Source organism: Salmo salar, chromosome 01, assembly GCF_965601325.2.
Source record: "Salmo salar chromosome 01, fSalSal1, whole genome shotgun sequence".
Classification (NCBI taxonomy): domain Eukaryota; kingdom Metazoa; phylum Chordata; class Actinopteri; order Salmoniformes; family Salmonidae; genus Salmo; species Salmo salar.
Genome location: NC_138291.1, coordinates 175,126,963 through 175,147,723, shown reverse-complemented (window position 1 = coordinate 175,147,723; position 20,761 = coordinate 175,126,963). Strand labels below are relative to the sequence as shown.

The window sequence follows — 20,761 nt, the reverse complement described above, 5'->3', positions numbered from 1 at the left end:
TACTCCCTCTAGTTTGAGCCAGAATGGAGACAGACTGCTACAGACAATAAATGTGCCCATCCAGTAGTATGGCAGTGGAGTGAAACTGGAGTATGGAGACAAAGGAGGAAGCGGACCGGAGCCGGCACCTTTATCCATCAGCCACCTCTTATTCCATCACTCAGAGGAAACAGTGGAACGGTACAATACGTTTAACGTAGATCACTCAGAGGAACGGTACAATACTTTTAACTTTGGTCAATGACCCATTTCAATAATGTAATTTCTCTCTGACAGCACAGGGTACAGAAACTATTTATAAATTAAAAAACAAAAACTACGATTTAAGTGAGAATAGGCGTTGGTCTGAAGCTGAAAAAGAAAGGAAATTCACATGAGCACCACAATGTCTATTCCACCCATGCACTACCAAGGTTTTCCAGCACACAGCTTTAACCTACTACAGTAGCTATGTTGGTATTGTACTTCAGACTATGTGTAGGCAGGTTGCTTAGGATTTAAACCTTCTCAAACAGCTTAATTAATACTATTAGAGGATGTGGTTCCACAATGATGTGATTTGTACCACATACAAGTTCTTCTTAGGGATCGGCGTCCCGTCTACGGGACAGTTGTAAATCATGCAGCGCCTTGTGTCACCATCACAGATTTTAGAGAAACAACAAATGTCGGTAAATATAAGTGTCTTATATCGGCTGAAAGCTTAAATTCTTGTTAATATAACTGCACTGTCCAATTTACAGTAGCTATTACTGCAAGAAAATGCCATGCTATTGTTTGAGGAGAGCGCCTAACAACAAAACACTTTTTCACCACGATAGGTTTGATAAATTCACCTCTGAAGGTGAAATGTGTACTTACATTCTGAAATCTTGCTCTGATTTATAATCCAAAGGGTCCCAGAGATAACATGAAGTGTCGTTTTGTTAGATAATATCCTTTTTCATATCCTAAAAAGGTCCATATAGCATGCACGATCGATTTTGTATTTCCACTCATTCAATTTGCAAAGAAAGGAATCTTTGAAAATCTAACCCTAAACGTTGTTTCAACCAGTCAAATCACGTTCGTATGTATTCCTCAGAGATCCAAGAACGTAACGAGACTTCACTATATCATTAGGCGTGTAGTATATCCTATAGGACACCATATTTGGTCAGAGAGCGACTCCTTCATGGCACGCCGATGACGCGGGCGGTCTTCACTTGAATGACTCTAACTTTGTCAAATAAGCACCAATTGGGGTCAAACAAAGCTAGCTAGATAGCCAATGAGCTGCGCTTTACGGGAGCATCAGGAAACCATGTATCTGTCGTAAAATGTAGCTACTAACCTTGTATGCCTTTTCCTTTTGGACAAAAATTATAAGAATATTAAGAGTTATGAAAACTGGTTGTTTTGCAAATGTTGAACTTATGATGTGTCTACTAATACTGGAAAAGCTAAATCAAAAAGTATACAGATTTGACGATATTCCTGCAGAAAAATGTAATATGATTGCAAATGTCTCCTTCACGATTTGCCCAAATGTACCTGGGTGACTTTACACTAAATGTCATGTAGTTCGCGCATACTTCAAGTTATCCATCTGAAACTTTTCACATTCACTACTGCCATCTTGTGGACACCATTGAAATTACAACCAGAGTGATGGCTGGAACAGGGACCTTTCTGTTGCATTTCAAAGATGGTGGTTGAATAAAACGGCAGTTTTTTTCTTTGTATTTTCTTCGACCAGATCTAGTGTTATATTCTCCTACATTCAAGTCACATTTCCACAAACTTCAAAGCGTTTCCTTTCAAATGGTACCAAGAATATGCATATCCTTGCTTCAGGGCCTCAGCTACAGGCAGTTAGATTAGGGTATGACATTTAGACAAAAATTGAAAAAAAGGGGGCTATCCCTAAGAAGTTTTTTAAAGTATTGGATTCCTCACACACCACAGTAAGACATTATCTCATTCTGCTACCTTTTCATGTTTGCTTTGAGCGCAAGCTTTGCTTTCACACACTTACAAGACCATTAGGCTTGATTGAGCTGTTTTGTCTTGTAGTAATGTGGTCCATGCCTGTATTTCACTGTACCTTTATTTTAGAAAAACACGTCATTGATATGGCATTTTAGCTAAACATGTTATTTGATAACAATGAAGGCCTGATTCACGCAGTCTCCTCTGAACAGTTGATGTTGAGATGTGTCTGTAACTTGAACTCTGTGAAGCAATTATTTGGGCTGCAATTTCTGAGGTACTGTTAACTCTAATGAACTGCAGCAGAGGTAACTCTGCAGCAGAGGTAACTCTGGCTCTTCCAGAGCGTGGCGGTCCTCAAGAGAGACAGTTTCATCATAGCTCTTGATGGTTTTTGCGACTGTTCCGCATTGACTGACCTTCATGTCTTAAAGTAATGATGGACATTTGTTTCTCTTTGCTTATTTGAGCTGTTCTTGCTAAAATATGGACTTGGTCTTTTACCAAATAGGGCTATCTTCTGTATACCACCCCTACCTTGTCACAACACAATTGATTGTCTAAAACGCATTAAGGAAATTCCACAAATTAACATTTAACAAGGCACCCCTGTTAATTGAAATGCATTCAACGTGACTACCTCATGAAGCTGGTTGAGAGAATGCCAAAAGTATGCAAAGCTGTCACCAAGGCAAAGGGTGGCTATTTGAAGAATCTCAAATATAAAATATATTTGATAAGTTTAACACTTTTTGGGTTACTACATGATTCCATATGTGTTAGTTTTGATGTCTTCACTATTATTCTACAACCCTGGAATGAGTAGGTGTGTCTAAACTTTTGACTGGTACTGTATATATACACCATATATCATTTTAATAGCAGGACAGTGTAAAGTTCATTATCCCTCTGAAGAGTATGAATTAGGCTGTTTGAGAAGGTTTGAATCCTAAGCAACCTGCTTACACATAGTTTGTAGTACAATACTTACTGTAGTATGTCAAAGCCGTGTGTTGGAAAACCTTGGTAGTGCACGGTTGGAATAGGCGTTGTGGTGCTCACGTGAATTTCCTTTCATTTTCTGCTTCAGACCAATGCCTATTCTCACTTAATGTTTTATCTAGTCCAAATATGGCTGTTCCACGGGCGCCGAAGACATGGATGTCGATTATGGCAGCCCCCCGCACCTCTCTGATTCAGAGGGGTTGGGTTAAATGCGGAAGACAAATTTCAGTTGAATGCATTCAGTTGTTCAACTGACTAGGTATCCCCCTTTCCCTTTCAACTATTTGTATCAGTTTGAATCACTTTCAAATGGGGGACTTTTATTTGAAGGCGAAATGCAAATTCCACTATTGTGGCTAATCTTTATTGTAGCTTCACACAGGTGTGCACGGCAGAGTTGAAAAATATCCAACAAATGGCAGAGTTGTTAGTTTGGCACTGTTGATCAGCACACATGATTAAAAAATGTAATGAAGACAGGAGAAGGAGCATACTGGAATGTATTATGGATGTTAAACTGGTGAGTTTTTCTTATGCTAGCAAGCATGCACTTGCACACTGCAGTCAGTGCACAATAGAGCAGAGTTAACTTCATTAGGGTAGGTGGCACTATTTTCACCTCCGGATGAAAAGCGTGCCCAAAGTAAACTGCCTGCTACTCAGGCCCAGAAGCTAGGATATGCATATAATTGGTAGAGATTTGGATAGAAAACACTCTAAAGTTTCCAAAACTGTTAAAATAATGTCTGTGAGTATAACAGAACTGATATGGCAGGCGAAAACCTGAGAAATCCAACCAGGAAGTGGGATTTTTTCAATTTTTGTAGTTTTCTATTGAATGCCATTACAGTATCCATTGACTTAGGACTCAAATTGCACTTCCTATGCCTTCCACTAGATGTCAACAGTCTTTAGAAATTGTTTCAGGCTTGTATTCTGAAAAACATCGATTACAAACATCGTTTGACATGTTTCTACGAACTTTACTGATACTTTTCGGATTTTTCGTCTGTCTGTTGTGACTGCCCTTGAGGATGTGGATTACTGAACAAAACGCGCAAACAAAACAGACGTTTTTGGATAGAAAGACGGACTTTATCGAACAAAACGAACATTTCTTAAATAAATGGGAGTCTTCTGAGTGCAACCATACGAAGATCATCAAAGGTAAGTGATTCATTTTATCACTATTTCTGACCTGTGTAACTCCTCTACTTGGCTGGTAACTGTTTGTAATGATTTGTCTGCTGGGCGCTGTTCTCAGATAATCGCATGGTATGCTTTCACCGTGAAGCCTTTTTGAAATCTGACAAAGTGGTTAGATTAACAAGAGGTTAATCCTTAAACCGATGTATAACACTTGTATGTTTTATAAATTTTTATAATGAGTGTTTTTGAATTTGGCGCTCTGCAATTTCACTGGATGTTGGCCCACACCCCCTAGAGAGGTTAACGTCAGATAGCAAAACAAATTCTCAGCAGTTTGAGTTGTGTCCTGTCTGACAGTGAAATGTGGCTAGCTCTTACAGTTGCCTGGACTATGGAGTAGCTAGCTAGATAGTGCTGCAAAAGCCCATTGCATGCATAATAAGTTAGCAGCATGACAATTTGTCCAAAGTTTGGGGTTGGTTTTGAGCATATATACGTTAGCTTGCTAGCTATGTTTTGTGGAAAGGACTGACATTTGGACATGAACTAGCTATCATTAGCTAGCTTCAGCTGTTTTTGTCTGGCTCTAACTAGCTAGCTCGCTAATGGCTGAAGTTATTTGTGTAACAAATAAACAAAAATAGCTAGCTACCTTTCTTTGCCTGTTTGTTAGCTAGCTAGTTAGCTAGCTAGCTTTCAGCTGACTGGTGTTAGCTAGCTAGCTACAGAGGCTAGCTGCTGGATGTTGTACAATCAAGCGAACATTAGCTAAGTAACGTTAGCTAGCTAGCTACCTAGCTAATCAAAATTGTCAGAAATGTTGGTTCTTAATGGTCAGAAATGAGCATGTGAGATCGATAAATTATAAATGTAATAAACTGTTGCACCTACAAATTTCGTCAAGTCCAATGGTCACTTTATGGACACTATAGTCTCGTTTTAATCCGACATCTAGAATTTGAGCTAGGTAGGCGCAAGAAATACTCTTAAAACTAAATTGTTAACGACCCTGTTAAAAAATCTTGTATGTGGTTCTCGGTAACGGACGGACAGTTCATGACCTCCAATCAAGTTGATTTTCTCATTTTCAACTAGATTTGCGTCATATTGGCTTAGATATGATGGTAGGGAGATTTTAGTTTAACACTGAGCTTCAACCAATGCCTGTAATAAATGCTAGTCTTTTTTTCTTCATAAATAGCATACTTTTTTATTTGTATTTATCCACCGTTTCATCCGTTGTTCTAATTCAGATAAGGGGGCCAATACAAAGTGCTGGGTTGGACATCATTCCACTCACATCACACTTATGATGCTGCCCACAGTTTATAAGTATTGTAGGTAAATAGGTCATACCAGGGATCCCAAAATGGGGCCCTATTCCCTATGCAGTGCACTATATTTGACAAGAGCCTTATCGGCCATGTTAAAAAGTAGTGCAATATAAAGGGAATATGGTGCCATTTGGGACACAGCCCAATACATGTACAATGTTCTCTCCGTTCAACTGAACGAATCACCCAAATTGGGTTGTTTGTCTGTCCCAACCCAATCCAACTAGCCTGCGAAGCTGCAGACATATACGATGGTTATAAATTACAGTAAATGATTACATAGTATTTCCTGTAAATATGGAAATGTAATACAGGTAATTGATATAATACTTACGGTTTGGAAGTCATTCGTAAGGTAAGTCCTGAGCAATCTCTATGATGGTCTGAAACAAAAAACGTGCAATTAGCCGACAACAAATTAACGAATGAAACAGAATGCTGTTTTGATGAAGCCCAGTCCGATTCATTCTCTACTGCAGGTGTTCCTTTACGTCTGTAAAGCACCATACAATTACAGCACTATTATGGCTCCCTATTCTCTTCACGGTGCACTACTTTGGACCAGGACCCATAGGGTTCTGGTTGAAAGTAGTGCACCATTTAGGGAATAGGCTGCCATTTATGACACAGATTGAGTCGTCGTTGTCGTCCCCCCTCCCACCCAATAGGCTAGCCATGTCTACACAGGGGGGTTTAAGCAAACACCGGACAAGCCCATTGAAGTAAGCTAGCGCCGTGGCGGCTAGCTGTAGCACCAGAGCTCCTGCCCCTGTGGCTACACAGCAATACCATAGGGTTTATTTCTGGAGCTGCCTATTAACATATAATAATCCTGAGAAGCTGGTCTGCATTCTAATACCTGTGGGCAGGCACACAACACACACATCTGTACTCCCCAGAGAGCACTCATTTGCATAGTTAATTGTTTAATTCCAGCATTCATGTCCAGCATTTTAATCAACTTCTTCATTTCCTGCACTAATGTGTTATCATTTACACACTGTGTCACACTTATTTTGTCTAGGTGTGCCTCCATTTACAAAAATAAAATAAAAAAAACTTTCCTTGACTGAATAATTATTCTCCTCTTTGACTGTGACTACACAGCAGGTATTACAGTTCTCAGTTCTGCACTCCCAAAGTTGTTGACTGTTTTTGTGCTTGCCAGTCAGCTGTTAGCAGCCAATGGCTAGCCGTCTCTTACTGGCGATAAAAATGAATGATTGCCAACACTTGTTTGAGTCAGTTATGAATTATTTAATGTAACAAATCAAACATTAAACCTTCATGGTAACCTCCTAAACAATTAATTTAGACCCGGCATTTATTTCAAACAGGCGTTTATTTGCTGAAATGTGTGCAGTTGCCTAGCTACTAAAAGGAACAGGCTATTTGAGACTCAGCGTTTAGTTGAAGTTTTACGCTAACAACATTATCCTCAAACTGTTTTTTTATTTAATTTTTTTTATTTATTTAACCTTTATTTAACTAGGTAAGTCAGTTAAGAACAAATTCTTATTTTCAATGACAACCTAGGAACACTGCCTTGTTCAGGGGCAGAACAACAGCTTACCTTATCAGCTCGGGGATTCGATCCAGCAATCTTTCGGTAATTACGGTAATTAACTACACCATTATCCTCAAACGTCTGTTTTACGGTAATTAACTACACCATTATCCTCAAATGTCTGTTTTACGGTAATTAACTACACCATTATCCTCAAATGTCTGTTTTACGGTAATTAACTACACCATTATCCTCAAATGTCTGTTTTACGGTAATTAACTACACCATTATCCTCAAACGTCTGTTTTATGGTAATTAACTACACCATTATCCTCAAATGTCTGTTTTACGGTAATTAACTACACCATTATCCTCAAATGTCTGTTTTACGGTAATTAACTACACCATTATCCTCAAACGTCTGTTGAGCGTCTCTTTGTTTTCTAGGTAACTGTACAGGCGGTCTTCCACCAAACCAACTATTGTTTGTGATTTGGGTCATAGACATGCAACATTTGCATGCTGCCTCAAGGCAGCCCGGTAATGTCAGGCAGCCCAGTCATTCCAGGCAGTCCAATCATTCCAGGCAGTCCAATCATTCCAGGCAGCCCAGTCATTTCAGGCAGCCCAGTCATGTCAGGCAGCCCAGTCATGTCAGGCAGCCCAGTAATGTCAGGCAGCCCAGTCATGTCAGGCAGCCCAGTCATGTCAGGCAGCCCAGTCATTTCAGGCAGCCCAGTCATTTCAGGCAGCCCAGTCATGTCAGGCAGCCCAGTCATTTCAGGCAGCCCAGTCATTTCAGGCAGCCCAGTCATGTCAGGCAGCCCAGTCATTTCAGGCAGCCCAGTCATTTCAGGCAGCCCAGTCATGTCAGGCAGCCCAGTCATTTCAGGCAGCCCAGTCATGTCAGGCAGCCCAGTCATGTCAGGCAGCCCAGTCATTTCAGGCAGCCCAGTCATTTCAGGCAGCCCAGTCAATCCAGGCAGCCCAGTCATTTCAGGCAGCCCAGTCAATCCAGGCAGCCCAGTCATTTCAGGCAGCCCAGTCATGTCAGGCAGCCCAGTAATTTCAGGCAGTCCAGTAATTTCAGGCAGTCCAGTAATTTCAGGCAGCCCAGTTATTTCCCTAAGAAAAGCCCCTTTATTGTGTGCCTGTCCTGACTGGGGAGAAGAGACATCCACTCCAATGTAGTATTCTAATGCCAATACACTCCCCTATTGGGCCCTGGTCAAAATGACTGCACTACATAGGGAATAGGGGGCCCTTTGGGAAGCAGGCTCCCTCAATGCACAATCAATGGCCACTTAGTGAAAGAACTCTCTCTCAGCTGCCACTGGGGGCGAAGCTATCACAACGAACGTGGAACAACACAAAGGTTTGCTGTTGAGTCTTTAGGGAGCTCATTGTGGGGGAAGAGAACAATAACTGTTTTGAGTCCCTAATTAAAATAATCTGGTCGTGAAAGCCTGAATAAAACAAAACTGGAAACGCTTGGTGATAAACACGTATTAACTATGAGAGTAATGAAGTGTACAATAATTACCAGGTACTGTATTTGAATACAAAGCAGGCACAATATTACAGTCCAGGTGAATTCATCACCTGTTTTAATACAGGGGTCACCCAATCTGGTTCTGCAGGGCTACAGGGGTCACAGACTTTTGTTTCAACCCAGCCCTAAAACAGATGAATTGATTGGCTGAATGGGGTGTGTTAATGCTGGACTGGATCAGACCCCTGTATGTCATGTAGCTCCAGGACCAGGGTTGGTGACCACTGTTATTCCTGCTTTTCCCCTCATGATTCCAGGAATATTCCAACTGGGATTTCTAGAAAACCTGTGAATTCTGGGAGAATTACAGGGAATTTTGCAACCCTAGTCTTATCACCAATCACCACTCACCTCTAAAAGCGTGGACATCCCCATAGTGGATTTGCAGCACAAAGTAAGTGATTCTGGATTTCCCTCCAACTTTAAAACCGACATCTGGGAGAGAAAAAACAAAGAAAAAAAGACAGGCACCAGTAATTAAGGTCTCTGTGAGGGCTGCAAGGCTGAGATGCATTGATAAGGAAAGAACTCATTGGAGAGCAATTACAATAACGCAGGCTAAAGCCGCAGGATTACCAATCATGGATCTACTTTCTCCAGAGCTCACTGGGATAGAGTCTGATCTCTCCTCTCTCCAGAGAGCACTGGGGTAGAGACTGATCTCTCCTCTCTCCAGAGAGCACTGGGGTAGAGACTGATCTCTCCTCTCTCCAGAGAGCACTGGGGTAGAGTCTGATCTCTCCAGAGAGCACTGGGATAGAGTCTGATCTCTACTCTCTCCAGAGCTCACTGGGATAGAGTCTGATCTCTCCTCTCTCCAGAGAGCACTGGGGTAGAGTCTGATCTCTACTCTCTCCAGAGCTCACTGGGGTAGAGACTGATCTCTCCTCTCTCCAGAGAGCACTGGGGTAGAGACTGATCTCTCCTCTCTCCAGAGAGCACTGGGGTAGAGTCTGATCTCTCCAGAGAGCACTGGGATAGAGTCTGATCTCTACTCTCTCCAGAGCTCACTGGGATAGAGTCTGATCTCTCCTCTCTCCAGAGAGCACTGGGGTAGAGTCTGATCTCTCCTCTCTCCAGAGAGCACTGGGGTAGAGTCTGATCTCTCCTCTCTCCAGAGAGCACTGGGGTAGAGTCTGATCTCTCCTCTCTCCAGAGAGCACTGGGGTAGAGTCTGATCTCTCCTCTCTCCAGAGAGCACTGGGGTAGAGTCTGATCTCTCCTCTCTCCAGAGAGCACTGGGGTAGAGTCTGATCTCTCCTCTCTCCAGAGAGCACTGGAGTAGAGTCTGATCTCTCCTCTCTCCAGAGAGCACTGGGGTAGAGTCTGATCTCTCCTCTCTCCAGAGAACACTGGGATAGAGTCTGATCTCTCCAGAGAGCACTGGGGTAGAGTCTGATCTCTCCTCTCTCCAGAGAGCACTGGGGTAGAGTCTGATCTCTCCTCTCTCCAGTGAGAGAGAGATGGAGAAGAGAGAAAGATGGAGGGAGAGAAAGATGGAAGGCACAAAGAGAGAGAAAGATGAAGCAGAAAGAGAGCGATTGGGAGGAGAGAGAGAAAGATGAAATGGAGAGAGAGATTAAAGGAAAAAAGAAAGAGAGAGACTGTGTACCTGGGGGTAGCCTGGTTGGTGGGGCATTTCGGGCCCAGGCGTACATGATGGAGGCTTCGTCCTCACAGGTCCCCTTGACACTCCCACAGTCCCTGAAATAACCAAACAACAGCACTGGGTCAATACAGCCCCTCCCGTCTCTGGTCTCAACTAGGTCCAGAGTTGGATGGACTCTCAGTGGGTACAATATTGATGAGTCACACACACACACACACACACACACACACACACACACACACACACACACACACACACACACACACACACACACACACACACACACACACACACACACACACACACACACACACAGCGTCTTTGCTATGGTTTGCGGAGGCAAGTGCAGAGTTTTGCGCTTGCAGTTTTTTTCCCCCAAAGGAATAAAAAAATAAAATGTAGAGAATAAATAAAACCTACAATTTTAAAGAAGACTGGCCCAGCTTCCACATGACATTCTGAGAACCATATGTTTCTTAGAGCTTGGTAAGAGTGTGGTTGTCCTATTGTTATTTAGCATAAAACTTTCCCACAACTTTCTGGAACCGGTGCAGGATAGTTGCTTGGCTTTGAAACATTTTCAGCACATTTGAAAGAACTTCATAAAAATAACAAATAAACGTTATTTTCTTGTTTCCTAAAAGTTCAAACATGGTTAAATTGAATTAACATTTTGGTAATGTTTAAAGAAGATTATCCAAACGGTTTGACATTGGGAATGTTCTCAAATAGTTCAGAGAACGTTAAGAAACAATGTTCTTCTGTAGGAATTTCAGCATAACATTTCCTACAGGTTTCCTCATAGTTCTATTTAAATACATGTTCTTTAATTGTTCAGAACTTTAAGAAACAACGCTCTTCTGTGGGAATTTCAGTACTTCCACAGAACATTTCACCCAAGTTCCCATGTGGTTCTATTTAATGTCATACATTTACTACATTCTGGGAACGTTCAATTTTTTGGGGTGATTTTAGTAACTTTCAGAGAATGTTATTTAAAAACAAATACATTCTGTTCTCAGTGTCTACAAAACTCTCTATCAGGTGTGTTGGCCGCGCCTCTATCTGGCCACACCTGATCTTAATGAGTGCTTGTTTCCTTTGAAATGGGGTCTGTTTAAATAGACTAATATGAACAGCTTTGTTTGCATAAAAAAAACATGGCACGCTAGCTCCATCCAGGTGGCGCAGCGGACTAATTCCAGGGATAGAGAACAGAAGATCCTACAGTCGAATCTCACAGGTGCCGTGTCACAATAACAAAAAACTGTTTGCATGATTTATGCCCAAGCAAATTAATTTCCATGTGTCACACTGTATCTGTGTTGGGAGTTCCAAAATGTAACCCAAAATAAGCTAGCAGTGTTATTAGAAGTCTTGTTGAAACATTCCTGAATGTTTTATGGAAGTTGTAAAAAAAAGAATCTAAACAACCATTACATTTTGAGCACAGTGATAACAAAAAGTTCAATAATAACAATAAGAAAACTTTCACAACATTTAGAGAATGTTCTCAGAATGTTATTTAATTACCTTAAAATATTCTAGAATTTCCATTCTCAGTGTGTTAATAAAACCTTCCAGGAAAACGTTCAAGAAACCAGAGTAAAACGTTCTAAGAACATCCCTGCAACCTAAAAATAAAAGTTCCCAGTACAGGCAAAATGTTGTTCTCAGATGTTTAAAAACATTCTGTTTTATCAGTCAAGTTCTCACAACTTCCAAGGATCCAAATATGCTAGCTGGGGGGGGGTTTGTATTAAATAGTTTTGCTTAGTTATTTTTCAATCCATCCCGGGGAAAAAATTACCAAACTTTGTGCAAAATGCTTCGTAAATCTGACACACACAATGTAAAATTGTAAAAAGATGGACAAACGCACAAACATCCATTTAAGAGGCAGGCTTTCATTTGCGGTATCCACACCACTTCCATCCATCTACACCACAACAGAACTATCATATCCTAGAACACCATCCATCTACACAACAACAGAACTATCATATCCTAGAACACCATCCATCTACACCACAACAGAACTATCATGTCCTAGAACACCATCCATCTACACCACAACAGAACTATCATATCCTAGAACACCATCCATCTACACCACAACAGAACTATCATATCCTAGAACACCATCCATCTACACCACAACAGAACTATCATATCCTAGAACACCATCCATCTACACCACAACAGAACTATCATATCCTAGAACACCATCCATCTACACAACAACAGAACTATCATATCCTAGAACACCATCCATCTACACCACAACAGAACTATCATATCCTAGAACACCATCCATCTGCACCACAACAGAACTATCATATCCTAGAACACCATCCATCTACACCACAACAGAACTATCATATCCTAGAACACCATCCATCTACACAACAACAGAACTATCATATCCTAGAACACCATCCATCTACACCACAACAGAACTATCATATCCTAGAACACCATCCATCTACACCACAACAGAACTATCATATCCTAGAACACCATCCATCTACACAACAGAACTATCATATCCTAGAACACCATCCATCTACACCACAACAGAACTATCATATCCTAGAACACCATCCATCTACACAACAGAACTATCATATCCTAGAACACCATCCATCTACACCACAACAGAACTATCATATCCTAGAACACCATCCATCTACACCACAACAGAACTATCATATCCTAGAACACCATCCATCTACACCACAACAGAACTATCATATCCTAGAACACCATCCATCTACACAACAGCACTATCATATCCTAGAACACCATCCATCTACACAACAGAACTATCATATCCTAGAACACCATCCATCTACACAACAGAACTATCATATCCTAGAACCCAGAAGGTAATAGTGTGCCCCTGACTTGATATGGAGACCGGCAGTTATGGTTAAAGGCCAGTAACGCCTTACATTGTTTCTCCTGATAGCTAGTGTCTAGAACATATTCCCATCATTTGTTCCAAATGAATACACCACACTCAAAGATTAGGAGCAAGCAGCAGCAGTAGCAGACGCTTCCATTAAGAGCCTCATGCCTCCCAGATTCCATTTCATGCCTTTGTGCGTTCCGGGAAACACCATTAAAAGCATATTGTCTTCACTTTTGACACAATAATGACTAGCCTTACTACTTTTCACCCTATTCTTCCTGTTACAGAGAGCTCACAGCTTGAACGGTGTGGCAGTGTGTACTCATCATTGATGTTGTCCCCCCTGTACGTCTCGAGTGTGTTGCAGAGGAGAGCCGGTGCAACTAGGGCTAGGTGACAAGAGTGGGTTAAAAACAGAGCTTTCCTTTTTCAGGAGAGTTTTTTTTTTTTAGCTCAATGTGGAATTGTGTGGATGTACTAGCAGTGTGCTAAGCAAGTGTTCTGATTGGATAGACACATTGTGTTCGTCCCAAATGGCACCCAGCCTCTTTATAGTGCACTAGGTAGCGACTAGGGTGCCATTTGGAACGAACACTCTTGGTATGGCCTATTTTCGTGCCCCCCCACTGATCCTCCAGAGCTTCCTTGTGATTTCAGAAGCAGCTTCACAGGCAGTTTCAGAATATATCTCAACAACCGCTTTTCACTCGAGGAATGCCGAATGTGCTTTCAGAGTGGGGAGGAATTTGAAAATCACCCCCGCAGGATAGCTGAAGAAGAGATGAATTTCTTTCATGAAAAACAGGATAACTGAATGGATGAAAGGAATTAAAGCCCGAATGGCAATTGTGACGGTCATTTGGAATTTGATAGTCAACACAATGGTGCTCTTTAAAAACCAGGTTTGATTAGAAAATGGCCTCATTTCTTTGTGTATTTATGCTGTGTGACTCTAGAGGTGTATTCTTATTTGACCCTCCCAGACACAGGAAGCCAGTAGATGCTGAGCCGTGTTTCACTTGAACGTTGCGGTAGCGTAATGTGGTCTTCGTCTTCCTCATCACATATACTGAAGAGTTCATTCTGAGGGGAGGAAAGATAAACAACCCCTCCCGACGAGCGACCTGCAGCACCCACCCCCCTCACACACCACCCTCACACACCCCCCTCACCCACCCCCCTCACACACCCCCCTCACCCACCCCCCTCACCCACCCCCCTCACACACCACCCTCACACACCCCCCTCACCCACCCCCCTCACACACCACCCTCACACGCCCTGTACAGGGCTCCCATGATCTCTGTTGTCGGGGTGACAGCAGTTGCTATGGTAACAGGCACGTTTATCAGTGAGCGTCTGAAGAGGTCTCTTCTTCCTCTTCCCTCTGTTTCTTCTCTCTTGTGCGTCTCTCTCTTCTGCCTCTCTCCCTCTCTCTTCTGCCTCTCTCTTCTGCCTCTCTCTTCTGCCTCTCTCTTCTGCCTCTCTCTCTCTTTCTGCCTCTCTCTCTCTCTTCTGCCACTCTCTCTCTCTTCTGCCACTCTCTCTCTCTTCTGCCACTCTGGCTCTCTCTTCTGCCACTCTGGCTCTCTCTTCTGCCACTCTGGCTCTCTCTTCTGCCTCTCTCTCTCTCTTCTGCCTCTCTCTCTCTCTTCTGCCACTCTCTCTCTCTTCTGCCACTCTGGCTCTCTCTTCTGCCACTCTGGCTCTCTCTTCTGCCTCTCTCTCTCTCTTCTGCCTCTCTCTCTCTCTTCTGCCTCTCTCTCTCTCTCTCTTCTGCCTCTCTCTCTCTCTTCTGCCTCTCTCTCTCTCTCTTCTGCCTCTCCTGCCTCTCTCTCTCCTGCCTCTCCTGCCTCTCTCTCTCCTGCCTCGCTCTCTCTCTTCTGCCACTCTGGCTCTCTCTCCGGTTCTCTCTCTGCCTCTGCCTCTCCCTCTCTGCCTCTCTCCCTCTCCCTCCCTCTACCCCTCTCTCTCTCTGCCTCTCTCTCTCTCTCCTGCCCCTCTCTCTCCTGCCCCTCTCTCTCTGATTGTTTAAGTGTAGCAGGGCAGTAATACCCAACACTGATTGTTTAAGTGTAGTAGGGCAGTAATACCCAACACTGATTGTTTAAGTGTAGTAGGGCAGTAATACCCAACACTGATTGTTTAAGTGTAGTAGGGCAGTAATACCCAACACTGATTGTTTAAGTGTAGTAGGGCAGTAATACCCAACACTGATTGTTTAAGTGTAGTAGGGCAGTAATACCCAACACTGATTGTTTAAGTGTAGTAGGGCAGTAATACCCAACACTGATTGTTTAAGTGTAGTAGGGCAGTAATACCCAACACTGATTGTTTAAGTGTAGTAGGGCAGTAATACCCAACACTGATTGTTTAAGTGTAGCAGGGCAGTAATACCCAACACTGATTGTTTAAGTGTAGTAGGGCAGTAATACCCAACACTGATTGTTTAAGTGTAGTAGGGCAGTAATACCCAACACTGATTGTTTAAGTGTAGTAGGGCAGTAATACCCAACACTGATTGTTTAAGTGTAGCAGGGCAGTAATACCCAACACTGATTATTTAAGTGTAGCAGGGCAGTAATACCCAACACTGATTGTTTAAGTGTAGCAGGGCAGTAATACCCAACACTGATTATTTAAGTGTAGTAGGGCAGTAATACCCAACACTGATTGTTTAAGTGTAGTAGGGCAGTAATACCCAACACTGATTATTTAAGTGTAGTAGGGCAGTAATACCCAACACTGATTGTTTAAGTGTAGTAGGGCAGTAATACCCAACACTGATTGTTTAAGTGTAGTAGGGCAGTAATACCCAACACTGATTGTTTAAGTGTAGTAGGGCAGTAATACCCAACACTGATTGTTTAAGTGTAGCAGGGCAGTAATACCCAACACTGATTCTTTGATTCTGCCTCTCTTTCTTTCTCTCTTCTGCCTCTCTCTTCTGCCTCTCTCTCTCTCTCTTCTGCCTCTCTCTCTCTCTCTCTCTCTCTCTCTCTCCTGCCTCTCTCTCTCGCTCTCTCCTGCCTCTCTCTCTCTTCTGCCACTCTGGCTCTCTCTTCTGCCACTCTGGCTCTCTTCTGCCTCTCTCTCTCTCTCTCTCTCTCCTGCCTCTCTCTCTCGCTCTTCTGCCACTCTGGCTCTCTCTCCGGTTCTCTCTCTGCCTCTGCCTCTCCCTCTCTGCCTCTCTCTCTCCTGCCCCTCTTTCTCCTGCCCCTCTCTCTCCTGCCCCTCTCTCTCCTGCCCCTCTCTCTCCTGCCACTCTCTCTCCTACCACTCTCTCTCCTGCCCCTCTCTCTCCTGCCCCTCTCTCTCTGCAATGATTAGAGTGGTCCAGCTGATTCTTTAAGTGTAGCAGGGCAGTAATACCCAACACTGATTATTTAAGTGTAGTAGAGCAGTAATACCCAACACTGATTATTTAAGTGTAGCAGGGCAGTAATACCCAACACTGATTGTTTAAGTGTAGTAGGGCAGTAATACCCAACACTAATTGTTTAAGTGTAGTAGGGCAGTAATACCCAACACTGATTGTTTAAGTGTAGTAGGGCAGTAATACCCAACACTGATTATTTAAGTGTAGCAGGGCAGTAATACCCAACACTGATTATTTAAGTGTAGTAGGGCAGTAATACCCAACACTGATTATTTAAGTGTAGTAGGGCAGTAATACCCAACACTGATTGTTTAAGTGTAGTAGGGCAGTAATACCCAACACTGATTATTTAAGTGTAGTAGGGCAGTAATACCCAACACTGATTATTTAAGTGTAGTAGGGCAGTAATACCCAACACTGATTGTTTAACCTGTTGGGGATAGGGGGCAGTATTTGCACGGCCGGATAAAAAACGTACCCGATTTAATCTGGTTACTACTCCTGCTCAGTAACTAGAATATGCATATAATTGTTTGCTTTGGATAGAAAACACCCTAAAGTTTCTAAAACTGTTTGAATGGTGTCTGTGAGTATAACAGAACTCATTTGGCAGGCCAAAACCTGAGAAGATTCCAAACAGGAAGCGCTCTCTCTGACTATTTCTTGGCCTTCTTGATCATCTCTATCCAAAACAGGGGATCTCTGGCATAACGTGACATTTTCTAACGCTCCCATAGGCTCTCAGAAGGCACCAGAACGTTGAATGGTGACTTTGCAGGCCATGGCTGAAAAACAGTACCGCATTTGGTAAGTGGTCGATCTGAGAACAATGAGACTGTGGCGCGTGCACGAGCCGACACCATGTTTTTATTTGTTCGTCTTTGAACGAAAACAGGGTTTCCCGGTCGGAATATTATCGCTTTTTTACGAGAAAAATCACATAAAAATTGATTGTAAACAGCATTTGACATGCTTCGAAGTACAGTAACGGAATATTTTGACATTTTTTGTCACGAAACGCGTCGGGCGCGTCACCCTTCTTTACCCTTCGGATAGTGTCTTGAACGCACGAACAAAACGCCGCTATTTGGATATAACTATGGATTATTTGGAACCAAACCAACATTTGTTATTGAAGTAGAAGTCCTGGGAGTGCATTCTGACGAAGAACAGCAAAGGTAATCCAATTTTTCTAATAGTAAATCTGAGTTTGGTGAGTACCACACTTGGTGGGTGTCAAAATAGCTAGCCCGTGATGGCCGGGCTATCTACTCAGAATATTGCAAAATGTGCTTTCACCGAAAAGCTATTTTAAAATCGGACACCGTGATTGCATAAAGGAGTTCTGTATCTATAATTCTTAAAATAATTATGTTTTTTGCGAACGTTTATCGTGAGTAATTTAGTAAATTCACCGGAAGTGTTCGGTGGGAATGCTAGTCACATGCTAGTCACATGCTAATATAAAAAGCTGGTTTTTGATATAAATATGAACTTGATTGAACAAAACATGCATGTATTGTATAACATAATGTCCTAGGAGTGTCATCTGATGAAGTTCATCAAAGGTTAGTGCTGCATTTAGCTGTGGTTTGGGTTTATGTGACATTATATGCTAGCTTGAAAAATGGGAGTCTGATTATTTCTGGCTGGGTACTCTGCTGACATAATCTAATGTTTTGCTTTCGTTGTAAAGCCTTTTTGAAATCGGACAGTGTGGTTAGATTAACGAGAGTCTTGTCTTTAAAATGGTGTAAAATAGTCATATGTTTGAGAAATTGAAGTAATAGCATTTCTAAGGTATTTGAATATCGCGCCACGGGATTCCACTGGCTGTTGAGTAGGTGGGACGCAAGCGTCCCACTGGCCCAGAGAGGTTAAGTGTAGTAGTGCAGTAATACTCAACACTGATTATTTAAGTGTAGTAGGGCAGTAATACCCAACACTGATTCTTTGTACCCTAAGTGTTGAGGGGTTGGTTTTTATCAAGTCAAGTGCTTGTATTCAGGCTCATAGGGCTGAGAAAGTGAAGTCTCTTTGTACATTTGTTCTTCGTTGTGCTACAATGGACAGATCAACAAGTCTTTACTAATACACAACTGTTGTGTATTCTACAGACTGTCTGTTTGGTCAACCAGGTAAAGTACTGTAGAAATGCATAAGGATATTCTAGCTACATTGTGAATCAAACCATGTACTGTGTTGTGGTGTGCTTTGACTTACCAGTAGTTGGTGGTGGAGACTGGTGTCCGGCAGCCATACAGGAGCATGTGATGGGCTGTTTCCATACTGGCATGAGGCTCAAAGTCCACTGAGGGGAAAGAAGAAAACAATTACAGGGTTAAAGCCCTTGGCAAAGCACTTGTCTCCGCAGGGTTTGTTTTAGGAGGAAAATTCCACTTGTCAAAGACAATTTATGCTAGTCTCTTCTGATTCTTCGAGAATAATGAGGTTGTTTAGACGCCTTCAAGTCCAGGATGTTGACTAGATCTTGTTTTTGGATGAAACAACCAGGTCTTCAGAATAAATAAAAAAACAGACTTAAAAACCCAGCAGCGCTGCAGTTCCTGACACAAACCGGTGCATCTGGCACCTACTACCATACCCTGTTCAAAGGCACTTAAATCTTTTGTCTTGCCCATTCACCCTCTGAATGGAACACATACACAATCCATGTCTCAGGTGTCTCAAGGCTTAAAAATCCTTCTTTAACCTGTCTCCTCCCCTTCATCTACACTGATTGAAGTGGATTTAATAACAAGTGACATCAATAAGGGAGCATCACTTTCACCTTGATTCTCCTGGTCAGTGTATGTATTCCTAATGTTTTGTACACTCAGTGTATACAATGCATTCGTTAAGTATTCAGACCCCTTGACTTTTTCCACATTTTGTTACGTTACAGCCTTATTCTAAAATGTATTAAATTGTTTTTTTCCCCCCTCATCAATCTACACACAGTACCCCATAATCAAAAAGCAAAAACAGGTTTTTTGACATTTTTAGAAATTAAATATCACATTTACTTAAGTATTCAGACCCTTCACTCAGTACTTTGTTGAAGCACCTTTGGCAGGGATTACAGCATCGAGCCTTCTTGGGTGTGACGTTACAAGATTGGCACACCTGTATTTGGGGAGTTTCTCCCATTCTTCATTGCAAATGATCTCAAACTCGGTCAGGTTGAATGGGGAGTGTTGCTGCACAGCTGTTTTCAGGTCTCTCCAGAGATTCGGTTCAAATCCGGGCTCTGGCTGGGCCACTCCTGCGTTGTCTTGGCCGAAGCCACTCCTGTGTTGTCTTGGCTGTGTACTTCGGGTTGTTGTCCTGTTGGAAGGTGAATCTTTGCCTCAGTCTGAGGTCCTGAGCGATCTGGATCAGGTTTTCTTCCAAGGATCTCTCTGTACTTTGTGCCGTTCATCTTTGCCTCGATCCTGACTAGTCTCCCAGTCCCTGCCGCTGAATAACATCCCCACACCATGCTTCACTGTAGGGATGGTAGCAGGTTTCCTCCAGAAGTGATGCTTGGCATTCAGGCCGAAGTGTTCAATCTTGGTTTCATCAGAGCAGAGAATCTTTAGGTGCCTTTTGGCAAACTCGAAGCAGGCTGTCATGTACCTTTTACTGAGGAGTGGCTTCTGTCTGCCCACTCTACCATAAAGGCCTGATTGGTGGTGTGCTGCAGAGATGGTTGTCCTTCTGGAAGGTTCTCCCATCTCCACAGAGGAACTCTGGAGCTTAGTCAGAGTGATCATTGGTGATCTCCCTGACCAAGGTCCTTCTCCTCCGAGTGGTTTGGTGGTTCCAAACTTCTTCCATTTTAGAATGATGGAGGCCACTGTGTTCTTGGGGACCTTCAATGCTGCAGACATTTTTTGGTAACCTTCTTGGTTTTTTCTCTGACATTCACTGTCAACGTTGGGACCTTATATAGACAGGTGTGTGCCTTTCCAAATAATGTACAATCAATTAAATTTACCACAGGTGAACTCCGATCAAGTTGTAGAAACATCTCTAGTATGATCAACGGAAACAGGATGCACTTGAGCTCAATTTTGATTCTCATAGCAAAGGGTCTGAATACTTTTGTAAATAAGGTATGTTTATTTTTAATTCATTTGCAAAAAAAATCTAATAAACCTGTTTTCGCTTTGTCATTATGGGGTATTGTGTAGATTGATGAGGAAAAACAATAATTAAATCATTTTTAGAACAAGGCTGTAACATAACAAAATGTGGAAAAGGTCAAGGGGTCTGAATACTTTCCAAAGGCACTGTATGGTCAGTGTATATTTATGGCTTACATATATAGCCAGTGTATATATTGTCAGTTTATACACT

At 42.4% G+C, this 20,761-nt stretch overlaps 1 protein-coding gene across 4 annotated transcripts in view; it reads right to left on the bottom strand.

Annotated features, from left to right (window-relative positions):
- pam (peptidylglycine alpha-amidating monooxygenase) overlaps positions 1-20,761 on the bottom strand; it is a 181,857-nt gene that overhangs the window by 86,711 nt on the left and 74,385 nt on the right. For all 4 annotated transcript variants that reach the window (XM_082956764.1, XM_082956762.1, XM_082956769.1 and 1 more), the window contains exons 6-9: positions 18,644-18,731; positions 10,131-10,222; positions 8,870-8,953; positions 5,794-5,842 (exon numbers count right to left, since the gene is read on the bottom strand). In XM_082956764.1, coding sequence (XP_082812890.1) covers positions 5,794-5,842; positions 8,870-8,953; positions 10,131-10,222; positions 18,644-18,731 — 313 coding nt within the window. The remainder of the gene's footprint in view (positions 1-5,793; positions 5,843-8,869; positions 8,954-10,130; positions 10,223-18,643; positions 18,732-20,761) is intronic.